Source organism: Drosophila novamexicana, unplaced genomic scaffold, assembly GCF_003285875.2.
Source record: "Drosophila novamexicana strain 15010-1031.04,08,12 unplaced genomic scaffold, DnovRS2.1 tig00000193-arrow-pilon, whole genome shotgun sequence".
Taxonomy (NCBI): Eukaryota; Metazoa; Arthropoda; class Insecta; order Diptera; family Drosophilidae; genus Drosophila; species Drosophila novamexicana.
The window spans coordinates 4,906,918-4,919,832 of NW_020824787.1; the positions used below are offsets into that span (position 1 = coordinate 4,906,918).

The 12,915-nt window shown below is 39.8% G+C and overlaps 1 protein-coding gene across 1 annotated transcript; it reads right to left on the bottom strand.

Annotated features, from left to right (window-relative positions):
* Positions 1-7,945: 7,945 nt before the first annotated feature.
* On the bottom strand, positions 7,946-12,777 carry LOC115759027 (ethanolaminephosphotransferase 1). Its single transcript, XM_030699839.1, has 9 exons — positions 12,203-12,777; positions 10,255-10,323; positions 10,007-10,196; positions 9,693-9,949; positions 9,460-9,614; positions 9,220-9,400; positions 8,945-9,154; positions 8,842-8,883; positions 7,946-8,307 (listed from the first exon to the last, which is right to left on the bottom strand). Exons 1-9 carry the CDS (start codon positions 12,257-12,259, stop codon positions 8,221-8,223), a joined length of 1,248 nt encoding a protein of 415 aa, XP_030555699.1. The 5' UTR covers positions 12,260-12,777; the 3' UTR covers positions 7,946-8,220.
* Positions 12,778-12,915: the final 138 nt, after the last annotated feature.

The window sequence follows — 12,915 nt, forward strand, 5'->3', positions numbered from 1 at the left end:
TGCCCGATTTTAAATATTTACTCCTGCCTCTGCCCTTGCCTTTGCACTAAAACCAAATTGCTTGGCCCACTAAGTGTTCAATTACCGAGAACTACGCAAAGTCCCTGTGCCCGACAGCTGCCCATGCCGGAGCCGGATAATGACAAGGAGTCGGATGGCGGATAAAGGCGATGCCAGCCTCGGCCACGTTGATGGTCTACATTGATAGCAGCTGGGATTGATGGCTGCTCCGGTGCCCTGCTCCAGCTCCGTCTCCAGCTCCGGCTCTGGTGCCGTCTGCTGCTGCTGTCCAGCAATTGGTTTAAATTTTATTTATGAGCTGCCATCAAATCAGCATAAGTAGGTTAAACGCAAATGTCAATCGTAAATTCGCTGACTTTGCCCGTAAAGCGCCAAATAAATTAAATTGTCGCGTTTCACAGCTGAGCTGAAGTGCTAACCAAAAAGTACGTGCCCCGCTCCAGATGCTCCCAGCCTACAGCCTGCAATTGCCCAAGGCAAAAAAAAAGTCTATGTAAAGAAAAAAGAACTGTGTGTGCGCCGCAATATTTCATAAGCTTGAGCTTCCCTCACCGAATTAGCCAATGCTGACATATATACAATGAATGGCATAATCCTGAGACAGCGTTTGCCTAGCCAAGGTGCCGCCTGCTATTGACTGACGAAAACGCTCGGGATTCGAGCCGTGGCAGGGGGCATGCTAATGGCAACCTGGCCGGAACCATTTGCAGCTGTTGGTTTAGGCTTTCGGCCACTTCTGGACTTCTGGCCATCAATATTATGCCAAACAAGTTGAGGCCAAAGTGGAGCCAAAATCTGTGCCTCTGTTGGCTTAACTGCTTAAGATTTATTTTATATTGATTGCAATTCCTGCTGCTAGTTCTTGCCCAAGTTAACATTCAAATAACTAACAAAAATTGCGCACTAATACAAAATAATTAAGTGCATATAACAATATAACTCAAATAGTTGCATTTATCGCAGCTCATATCATTTATATGCAAGCTTATTAAACTACATAATGCAGGCTTTCGACTTACAAGACTTTGGCTCACAGCTTCAATTCACTTGCAAGCGTAAGAAATTATTAAGTCCATATAATTAAGAGATTTACCTCAACTGCATCAGAGTGCTTACAAAGCTTTGATACCCTATACGATTGTTGCAAACTTCCAATTGCTTAACATATTTCCATTTTGTGCTCCAGTCGGCCAGCTTAGAGTTTGGCATATAGCACGCATACGCACTGTGTTCGCTTTGGAAACTTGATATTCAAATAACTTTGAAGTTTATTGGGCAAATTTTAAACAAAACTTCGAGTTATTTAAACAAACGCACCAAAAGCTTTAGCCTCACAAATTAAATTCACTTTGAAGTTAAAGTATCCAAAAAGTCTGGATGTCTTCATGCCATTCGAGAACTGAAGACCAACTCCTTAACTCTTATACAATACACTTTAAAATTAAATTAAATTAAATTAAATTAAAATTAAAACTTAAAATACGTAAGGTAAGACTCATCTGGGCTCTCGTGACTCGACTTTTGATGCTGATCTAGAGTTTTGTTCAATTCTGATAAGATGGAGGTATACATAAAGAGAAATATCATCAGTATATACTCCCAGAGATCCAGTATTCCCAAGTTTTTGTTCCTATCTCTTACAAGCTTTGAAATGCGTCTAAAGAAAGGAATGACTAAATTGATTCTTATCAATTTATTGGAATTGGCGCTCTGACCGAAAGGATGAAATCGATTTGTATGACATACGGACGGACGGACGGACTGACCAGGCAGGCAGACAGACGCACATAGCCGAATCGACTCGGCTATTAATACTGCTCAAGAATATTTTCTCTGTATGGGGCTGTTGAGGGCCTCCTTCTATCTGTTACAAACATGCAAAACTAATATACCCCTTATCAAGCAATTGCAACGGGTATAAAGAGCAAGTTGATACGAACCAAAATCGACAGACAGCCACAGCCCAAACGCAATATACTTTTGTTTCCCTTGGGCACAGGGCATAAATCACTTTGGCATTGTTGCAATGCCAAAGACCCTGAAATCGTCGAGAGCACGAAATCAAAGAGTTGGTCACGGCGCTAGCGACTCCGTCAAGAAGTTTCCACTCAGTGAGCTTTAAAATCGACACTCGCCATAAGTGAGTGTGCCTGGCATGGCAGCACGAATGGGAAGCTAAATCAATTGCCAAGTATTGCTTCACTAATGATGAGGAGTGGGTAGGCGTTGCCATGCCCACTGCCGAACAGCTAACCACTCATGTCAGCCTTGTCCTTAGCTTGGTTAAACCTGTTAACGTTAAGTTTCCCTCATTGTGGTGCTTGTTGGTCTATAAATTGACTCTGGCCGGAGCAGCTCAGCCGTGCGCACTACTTGACCACACATTGGCGCATTGTCACGCGCGCTTCGCAGCTCCCACAGCTGGCACTTGGGTGGATATAGAGAGAGAAAGAGAGAGAGACCTGTGATTCCCACCAGCATATTCATCAATGGAGCAAATGCCACAGTGTTCATCCAATTCCAGCTTCGGCTCTTTTTGCTGTTGCTGTTGCTATTGTTGTTGTTGTTGCAGCAGCTTCTGTCGTTGGGTTAACAACAAAAAAATAACAACAAAAATCTGTTAAAATAAATCACAACAATTTGTACATTTTCGCCTCGTTGGCCAGAAACGAAGACACGTTGAAGACGGTGCTCGGTGACGATGATGGCGATGGCGATGGCGACACATGGCACATGGCTACCAAAAACCAGCAGATTGTTCAGGCATTCCTTGGGCCAGCCCAAAAAGGACAATGTCTGCTTGGCTTGGTTTTTTGGGCTATTAAGTTGTCATTTGGCTGCGGGTCGTGTGTCCATGTGTATACTTATCTTTCTGCCTCTGTGTGCGTGTGTGCGAGTGTGTGTCTGCGGGTGTGTGCTTGGACGTGACCTCAGTTATCAGTCTGGCAGGATGCGTGGGCGTTGCTTCCTGCTCAACTTATGACAACTTTGATTGCAGTCAATTTATTAGCAGCTTGCCAAATGTATCCAAAGGCAGCGTCTGACCAGGTAGCATGCGGCAGGTGGCATGTGGCACCAACTGGTGGTTGACGTTGCCGGGATTGGGCATTACAAATGCTTGACATAATTGTTTAACGCCATGTTTTTAATTAGCCGCCACATATGGACGTCAAACACAAAGTTAAATACAAAAAACGTAAGCCAGGCAAACAAAAGGACATGATAAACGGCAGTGTAGGAAAATAACCAAAAAAGAACCAAAAAAAAAACAAATAGAAAAGCTGCGAATGTTTGCCAGGATATATGCTTAAAACCCTATTACCATGGTAATCCTTTTGACAAATGAATTTTAACATGCCCTCGCACACACTCACACGCACACAAATGCAGAAACCCAAGGACAGCTCACCTTCGCACACATAGACAGCGCCGACTCAATGCCACTTGCCACAGTGATAGACGCAGCGCGAAAAAGTATGCTATGAAATGTGCTACACATATGTGTGTGTGTGTGTAGCTCCAAATGTAGTTTATCTATTCTCTACACATATATATAACTGTTTGACCGTCAGACTGATTGACTGACTGACTGACTGGCTGACTGCGTGACTGATTGACTGACAGACTGACTGAGTGATTGACTAACTAAATGACTACCTGATTGATTGACTGACTGAGTAATTGACTGATTGACTGACTGACTGAACGACTGTCTGACTAAATATCTGTCTGACTGAGTGATTGACCAACTGATTGATTGACCGATTGACTAAGTACCTGACTAACTGATTGAATCACAGACTGAGTAATTGACTGATTGACTGAGTAACTGATTGATTGACTGACTAACTGAACGACTGACCGACTGATTGACTAAATGACTGAATGATTGACAGATTGACTGAATGACTGACTGACTTGCTGGATAACTAACTGATTTATTGACTGACTCAGTCATTGACTGCCTGACTAATTGACTGACTGGCTGGCTGAGTAAAAAGTAGGGGACGATTTAAATATTTTTACTGCCGTGGTATTGGTGGAGAAGTTGCAAATTTACTTCAGGACTTAAAAATAAAGCACACTTCCCGCTGCGCGCGAAAATTGCAAATTATTTAAAATTACCTCCGTAGCTGAAGCGGTTCTATTTGCGAGCATTTACTGTACATGTCTCATACATTGACTTCATTTTAAAAATTGAGTTACATAAAGTGATGCGCCTTTGATCGAGTGACATCTTACACAGTCGGTAGCTGCCAATAAGCTGCTATTGGTAGCTGCCAGCTGAAGCATTCGCAATAGCTCCTTTGATAGCACAACGTAACCTGCTATAAAAATTCAATAGTCCATGGGAGACTCAACCGGAGAGAGTTGAGCCCTGGTAGCGCGCTTTGAAATCATCTACATCATCAATTTTTTTTTCTTTTTTCGCTTAGTTTTTCCATGAGGTGTAACGCTGGCACGCACTTGTGCGCTCCCCGAGCGGCCATAGAATCAAGCAATGCACACAGTGGGAAGCCAATTTCGGTAGCAGAAATCGCACGCTCGCTGCCTGATGCCAGGCAATAAAATATTCATTTACTTGACATTTGTTGTTTCTACGCCGAGATGCATCATTCAAGTCAAGTCCATGGGTTAGGGCTACACCGTCAACTTTGCACCCTTCATAAAAAATGTAATTTTCAAAAACATTTGGAAATTTCAAATTGAATTTGCCGCACGCTTGAAGTTCGCTTTTGCCCAAGCCCAAAAAAAAAAAAAATATGAAAACTGTATGCAAAGCGTCTTGAAGACCCGCCCAGCCCCAACGCAGCCCCAGCGCAGAGCAACCGGAGCAGCACATAAAAGCTGAGCTAAGTTTGGGCCTGGCTGGGGTGCTTTGGGTAGGTCCCACGTTTCAGACATGTGGAATGAAAAATAAAAGTGTAAGTGACATGAAAGGCGCACAAAGCGCAAAAACCTTTAATAACTTTACGCTTTTTGTTTTCAAGTGCACTTGCCAACTAAGTGCCACGCCCATTCAAAGCCGCCCGCCCGACTACAGCCACGGCGCGGGGCATTTAAACAAAGCCAGGGCAACTTCCGCTTTGAAGTTGTTTCCTATGCGCTTCTTTTAACGCTCTGTTTCTGGCCCAAAGCTAAACTATACGCATTCATAACCTGCCCTCATTCCCCAAAGCGAGGTCCTTTAAGTCCTTTAAAGCGGGCTGCCCAACCGACGCACTCCCTCTACTGCCCCACTCAATGTGTAATTTATGAGCTATTTATTGTCAATAAATGCAGCCTCCAAGCGACCATTTTGTGCGCCGCGACTAAATAAAGACAAATGAACCGTCAGTTTAGTGGGTGGATCGAGACATGTGCTTATATGTCACACACACACACACACACACACACACACACACGAACACACAATGGTAACCGAGGTACTCATTACACAGGCCAAATGGGCAGTTTTGTTTTTTAACCCCAAATTTATGGTGCAATTTATGTCGATATTTTTGTTGTTTTAAAACATCTTTTAGACAAAATATTACCATAGATATATGTAAAAATATATATATATATATATGTATATAACTATATATTCGATGTTAAAGCTAGCTTTATGTGCACTTTCTTGTAACTCTTGTGGCAAAATAAATCCCATTAGAGATATAATATTTTTTAAAAATATATTGAAATGATATTGAAATGTTGTAACCGCTTGCGGCTTACTTGATAAAGACAAATAATTTGTATAATTATTTTTGACCAGAAAGTTATCAAAAGTTCAACTGAAACCCCAATTAGCTTGCATTAGTAAATTTTAATATTAATATTATATTAATATTATATTATAAAGTTGAATAGAAACTATATCCCAAACTTTAGAAATTTCAATTTAATAGTCTCTAAGATCGATCCGATCCCACAGACAAACAGGCGGACAATGGGTGAAGCTCGACTTAAAAGATACAAAACGTTGTCGGAATGCGCATTAGTGCCACATTCTTATGCCCTTCTTCCATCATTTTCCATGGTATTTATGTTAGGTCCTTTCATTTGATAATTAAATAATAACAGGAAGAGTAATAAATATTTTTAACAACTTTTAATTGTCTGAAAATGTCTATAAGCTCGTAAATTGCTTGCAATTTATAGTTTCTGCAGCTAGAGCATATTGGCAAGGAGTATATGTAAAACAAATGTCCCAATGTGGAAGGCTTTGTCGCAAGACATATGCACGAGAACTTTAAAGGCTTAAATACTTTTATTTCGCTGCGGCTGATGAAACTGGAATCCAGCCAAGATTGACGCAGTCTGAAAAGCAGCTAATCGTTTAAATATCTTGGACAAAACTGCAAGGCATCAACAGGCTAACACAAGTGCACTAACGGCTGTATCGGTCCGCATTGATGCCGTAAACAATTTCGTAAATACCCTTAATTAATTGGCAAGTCTTGAAACTTGTAAATACCAAAGTCTGTGCCGCAATTTCCGTTGAAGAAACTCAAGCATTTTCGTTACCAAAACTTGCAACTTGCAGCACGCCTATTTGCATCTTAATATTGATGTACAGCATTGGCCAGGCATGTTTATAATATATATGGATGCGGCTATTATGATGAGATCTGTGTAGAGCGTATGCCTTAGTTGGGCACTTTTGCTTATTATGTCCTGGTGTGGAGCCTGAAGGGTCTTTAAACTTTTGGCAACATTTAACAATATTTTGTTGCTCGTGTGAACAGGACACACGCTGAACGTAATCTATAAAACCGCCCACTGAGTTTTATACAAAGTTCAAATATCCCTTTAAACGTTTCGCTGCTCCTGTGTGTATGTGTGTGTGTGTGTGTGTGTGTGTGTGTGTGTGTAGGTAAAATGGCATCAAATATAATAACGACCACAACAATGCGTGACATGCATGCAAAAGTTGCTGGCCTTATAGTGTGCATTAGCCGAAAGTGTAGCTAGGTGTGTGTGTGAGTGTGTATGTGTGTGTTATATTTTACAAACAGCCAAATCACTTTCTAAATGCAATGCCAATAAAAAAGCAGAGCAAAGTGTTGAAATAGCTAGGTATAAAAATAGATATGGTGCTAGATATATATATAGGTATATATATATATATATATATATATATATATAACATATACGCAGATATAATTTGTTGCTGCTGACAGAAGCGTGTCGCAGCCGGAGGCAAGTAACAAATGAGAAATGGACGCGCTACGTGACAATGACAAGCGGAACCTCTGGAAAAGGACCTAAAAGCCTATGGCAGGCACAATCAGCGTCTAGGGAGAAGCTCCTCTCAAGTTAACATCGAAGCTATCAAAATTTCGATTTTTTAATCAATCCGTAGAAATGGAATACTTCTACAAACGAGGCTCCGATTCACATAACCAGGTTGTCGTATTGTCGAAGTCGAAATTCTACTAATATTATTGAAAGAAATTTATAACTTAGGTGCTTTTCAGCTGAGTACTATAATCGGACTGATTATTAACTGAGCTGCAACAAAACGAGACAAGAACAGTTACGATCTATCGTGTGATTTTTCATGATTGATCCTTTTAAGCTTACCTATCTCCCAGATTACCCCTTACTACTAAGTGCTACTATGACTTGGCTTAATCCCGGTTTCTTCCTTTTTCTTTAAATTTCGTATAAAGATACACAGCATAAAATTATTATATAATTTAATTAACCGAAATCAGCTAATCTTAGCGCAATTTCAGAACGAGAAAATTACAACGTTCTTAAGAAAAAGGTAAAAAATCAACTTAACGGAATAGTTTTTGCTAGTCACAGGGTATCTATCTCGTAGTCCAGTACTCTAAGCTTGAAAATACCCTATGTTTAACATTTTTATTGTTATTTTATTAAGCTCTAAATATATTAAGTAATTGCATTTACGAACTCAAAAGAAAAACATTAATTTATTAATTTAACATATAAATTGATAACATTTATTCAGCAGAAACAGAGAACAGAGCTGCCCTCTGGCAGGCAAACTGTGCAACTCAGCGCAGAGCTTTCGCTGCAAAGCTTGCGTGAGACATGGAATAAGGCACATCGTAAGCTTTTCGTTTTCATATCTTAACGGTAACATTTTTGGTACGACTTCAACTTAGACTAAAAAAAGAAAACATTTACACAAATGTACTTAAGAACGGAAATTGGATGTGGAAAACAGTCCAATGGCTTTTCCGATTACACTTCCTCAGTGGTCTCCGTGCGTTTTGTGGCTTCATTGGTCTCGGTCAGTTCCTGCACGGCGTTGCCAGACGGTTTAGTTATCTACAGAAATTATAATGCGGGCTCTCAGTGGGGACTTGTCGTTCTAATAGATTCTACACTAACGCAATGCATATTATGTGGAATACTTATCGGAACATGCAGTTGGGTTAGGTCATGTCACATGCGATTTGCAGCTGCCTCATTACATGCACTAAGTACTCAGCCAGTTATAAATAAATAAATATTGATATTTAGTATTTATATACTTAGTCTAGGTTAGATTAAGGAATAACTCTAAGGTGAACTTTACCATAACGTTATGCGGCGCATGAGACCTAATGTATTGAGTATGGTTCACTTAAATATAGACCAGAGCGAGGCGAAAGAGAATTTTGTAACACCCACATTTATATCACATACAAAATGGCAACCCTTTTGGTATTTTCGTATTTCGTTGAATTTTTTTTTTTGTTTTGTTTTGTTTTTTTTTTTTTTTTTTTAGTTAGTATGTAATTAGTTTCAATGACTTTTCTGGGATTTGTTATTGTTCTGGAATGTAGTGTATTCAACGGAATTGCTGTGGGATTTTCTTACTTTGAAGCAACGAATCTTAAAATGATTACACATTTCCGAGACCTGCAATTAAATACCTGAATGAGCATTTTAGCTTTATATAAACAAAGTTATTTGTACTTACCACACCATAGCCATAATGCCAGTGCGCCAATGTGACGAATATTGTTAGGCCATGGACGAGCCAGCGTTCGCCCTGTGCCGTCAGATCCATGCCGAAAACATGCTCATACCACGGAAAACAACAGACGCCCACAGTGGCAAGCAGCGGCCACATAAGTATATTAAAGCCATCGCAACGTGTATCCGACATTTGGGCCACAATCAGGCGGCACTAGAAAAGAACAAGAAAATAAAGTTGAAAGTAGATCTCAAAGTTGTCAAAGTTGTGTAGCTTACTGCAATATTGGAGAAGATAGTGCCATAGAGTATCCACAGGATACGCGGCTCCAGATTAATAACTTGATTTCGCGAAAAGAATGACCAAACCAAGGTGATCAGAAAGAGCCAGACGAAGGCAAAAAATGGACGCAACATCTCCATCATGGGACGCATTTTGCCCGTCTTATTCTTATATGAGCTGAAAGCAGAGCTTGAATAAAGTCCGGCCCACAATTTGAATTCATTTATAATACAAACAGATATATGTTCCTTATAATAATTGGATGACTGGATAGTATGCCCGAACCAATGAGGCCAACCTCAAACATATTCGCCACCGTAAAGCCATAAAAGCTCGAGCGATAAATTTCCGGACCCACCAATGTGGCCACAAACAGCATCAAGCTGACGCCCTAAACCGAAAATAATATATAATTATTATATAGATTATAAGATTGGTAAAATATATAATTTATTTGAAGCGTACGTACCCACATGGTAAAGTCATAGCCCCAGGGCAAGAACATAACGCCCGTATTATACTTTTCCACATGCGTAAAATAGAAATTGAGAAACACGTTCCATATAACAAAAAACATGCGTATTGGCGGCAAGTCCGCCGTGCCAAACAGTGAAAATATATAGATGGGTATTAGAGCTGCCGAATATGAGTCCAAGCCATGATCGAAGAGCTCGCCGAGCGGACCACTCGTGCCCGTGCGACGCGCCTGCTTGCCATCCATGCCATCTACATTAGCTCGGATTTAGTCACGATTTCAGATCAATCGAATCCCACGCTACTCACCCAAATTATAGTAGATGAGTATGTTGATGGCCGCCACGGTCCAGACCCAGCCGGGCACCGTATTGCCCACCGATTTGTCATTGGCCGCCTTGAAGTCCCAGTCGTAATAAGCTATCAATATGAAGTTCACCACGGTCATGAGAAAACCCACAAAAGTGAGTATATTGGGCGCCAGCCACATCGGTAAATACTGCACGAGAAGATCTGTGAACCTCTATTGAGTGTTACGCTCGGCGGAGAATACATACCTTCACGCAGGAATTCCAGAACGGATGCATTATATAGACACTCAGAAAGCTAGTGTCTATGCTGTTGTACTGTCAAGGAAACATAATAAATAATGAAAAGTCTTAGAGCATGTTTCAGTTTAACACATTTTGCTTACTGACTAACTCACTGACTGACTGAATAACTAACTGACTGATTGACCGACTGATTGACTGGTCGATTGTCTGACTGACTCACCGACTGCCTGGGTGACTGTTTGATTGACTGACTGACTGGTAATCTGACTGAATGATTGACTGACTGACAAGCCGATAATCTGATTGTTTGACTGACTATGTAAGTGACCAGCTGATTGACTGACTGCGTGAGTGACTTACTGACTAATAATGATTAACTAACTGATTGACTGACTGATAATCTGACTAATTGACTGATTGACTGACTGACACACCTATTGCATGACTGACAGACTAACTGACTAATTGACTGACTGTCTTACTGACTGACTCGCAGAGTGAAGGACCGACTCACTGATCGACTGATTGTCAGCCTAACCGATTGATTACCCAACTAACTGACTTAATGACTGACTGTCTGACTGAGTAACTGTCTAAGCTGTAAAAGCTTGCAACACTTATTGTAAACTAACTAATACATAAACTAATAAGATTTGATATGAATATTACAAGTAGGTAATTTGAAAAGCTTTCAATAAAACCAATAAAAAATTATTTTCCTTCTGTCACGGTAAAGTTTACGTTGTGTAAATCAAGTTCACATCAAATTCCATTGCAATGGTAACTTGGACAACACAATGCCAAAGTAAATGAAATGGATAAAATATTTCATGCTAGAAGGTCTAGTCAATGCCAATATCTAATCACATCGGGCAAAACTTAAACAACATAAAAGACAAACCTATATATATATATAGACCCACTTATAATTAGATGTATAACAAAAGCACAGGAGCTTTAATTTTAATTTGTAATCAGACAGAGAACTTCAATTGACGATTACATTAGTTATGGGCCAGTATATATTGTTCTTTATTTAAATTTTAATTAAATTAAATACAGTTTTAAAGAATATTCTTTATGTATTTTCTGGATTATTTTCTGCTTGCAAACAGTCAAATGGAATGAATGAAAATTTAAGAAAACCAAAAGTTTGACGCACATCTAAGCTATGACTATACGATCTATTAAGATCCTTAAGAAACCTTAAAGGATTTCGTCTAGAACTCTAGATCAGCTTAGCTAAGGCATATTCATTTTCCATATATTACAAATGTTATATAGATATTTCAATTAGCAGTCTTTCATATAGCATTAAGCCTCTCTCTCTCTCCCACTCTCTCTCTCACTCGCTGTCACTCTCTCTTTCTCTGAACTCATCTTACTTATAAGTTAATCTCTTAAGTACAAATTCCACACTATGAGTTTGCCAACTATCTCTCAACAGCGCGCACATGCTACATTCGCAGTTCAATGCCTTCTCTGGGATTTACGAAACCTGTGTGTTCAGCATCATCCGGTCTATTTAATTGATGACCTAGGCCTAGTCATGCCTAGGGCGTACAGCCTATTTGATAAGCATGTCTAAACACATGTCAGTGACAGTGATAGCAAAAAAGTAAAAAAAATAGAATTAATAGATCAACCCATTGCCCAATTCCTTAGATTAAACACAATTGACATGTGTGTACGATCATTTATATATTTGCAATATATGTACATACATATATAAACATATTTATAGCTCACAAACCGGAACTCGTCGTAATCCTGATAATTATATTATAAACCGATTTGCTTTGTGGCATATCATCAATTTGATTAAATACGACGCCTATTTAATTATGCATGGTAGGGGGTGTGCGGTGGTGGGGGGACATTGATTTTTGTAGGGGGTCTGCAAGACGACCCCATTTCTATAGAAGCCGAATAAAACCCATTTAATGCTTACCTTGTAACGCTCGAAGCCCCGCAAATGAGTCTCCGACAAATAGCGCATGTTACCCATATTGTTATTGTTATTGTTTTGTTTAATATTTTATTTACTCTTGTTGCCCGTTGTTGTTGTTGTTCTTGTAGTTGTTGTTGTTGTTGTTGCTGTGATAACAGCAGAGCGCACAGTTAAATATCAATATAATAATGACCTTTGCCTGGGGTCAAATATAAGCTACTGTCTTCGATTTAAACATTGTATAATTATATTCGCTTCACTTGTAAATTCTCGCAGCTGTTCACCGGCACGCACTTTCCTCCAATTATTTGTATTTTTTATTTATTTCTTTTTTTAACTATAAACCATAAATTAAATAATCGCTTATAGAGATACGGGGGATGCGTTCGCCGTTTGCGCTGCGCCTGCTGAGCCCTTTGTTGTTGTTGTTGTTTTTGACACGCAACACGCAAACAGCCGTTACTTCACGAGACACACATATATATGATACATATACCTATATATATATATATACACCTACTGCATATAACAGTAAAGCACTTGTGAGACGTAACGAGAATGAAAACACTTTGCGACTGCCTCGGCTCTACGTATTATCAAGACTGAAGACGAACTGCTGCCCGGCAGCTCGAGCGCAGCCCAAAAATTAAAAAAAAAAAATAGAAATAAACAACAACAAGAAGGTTTCAGGGAGTTAGAACCGACTGCGCGAT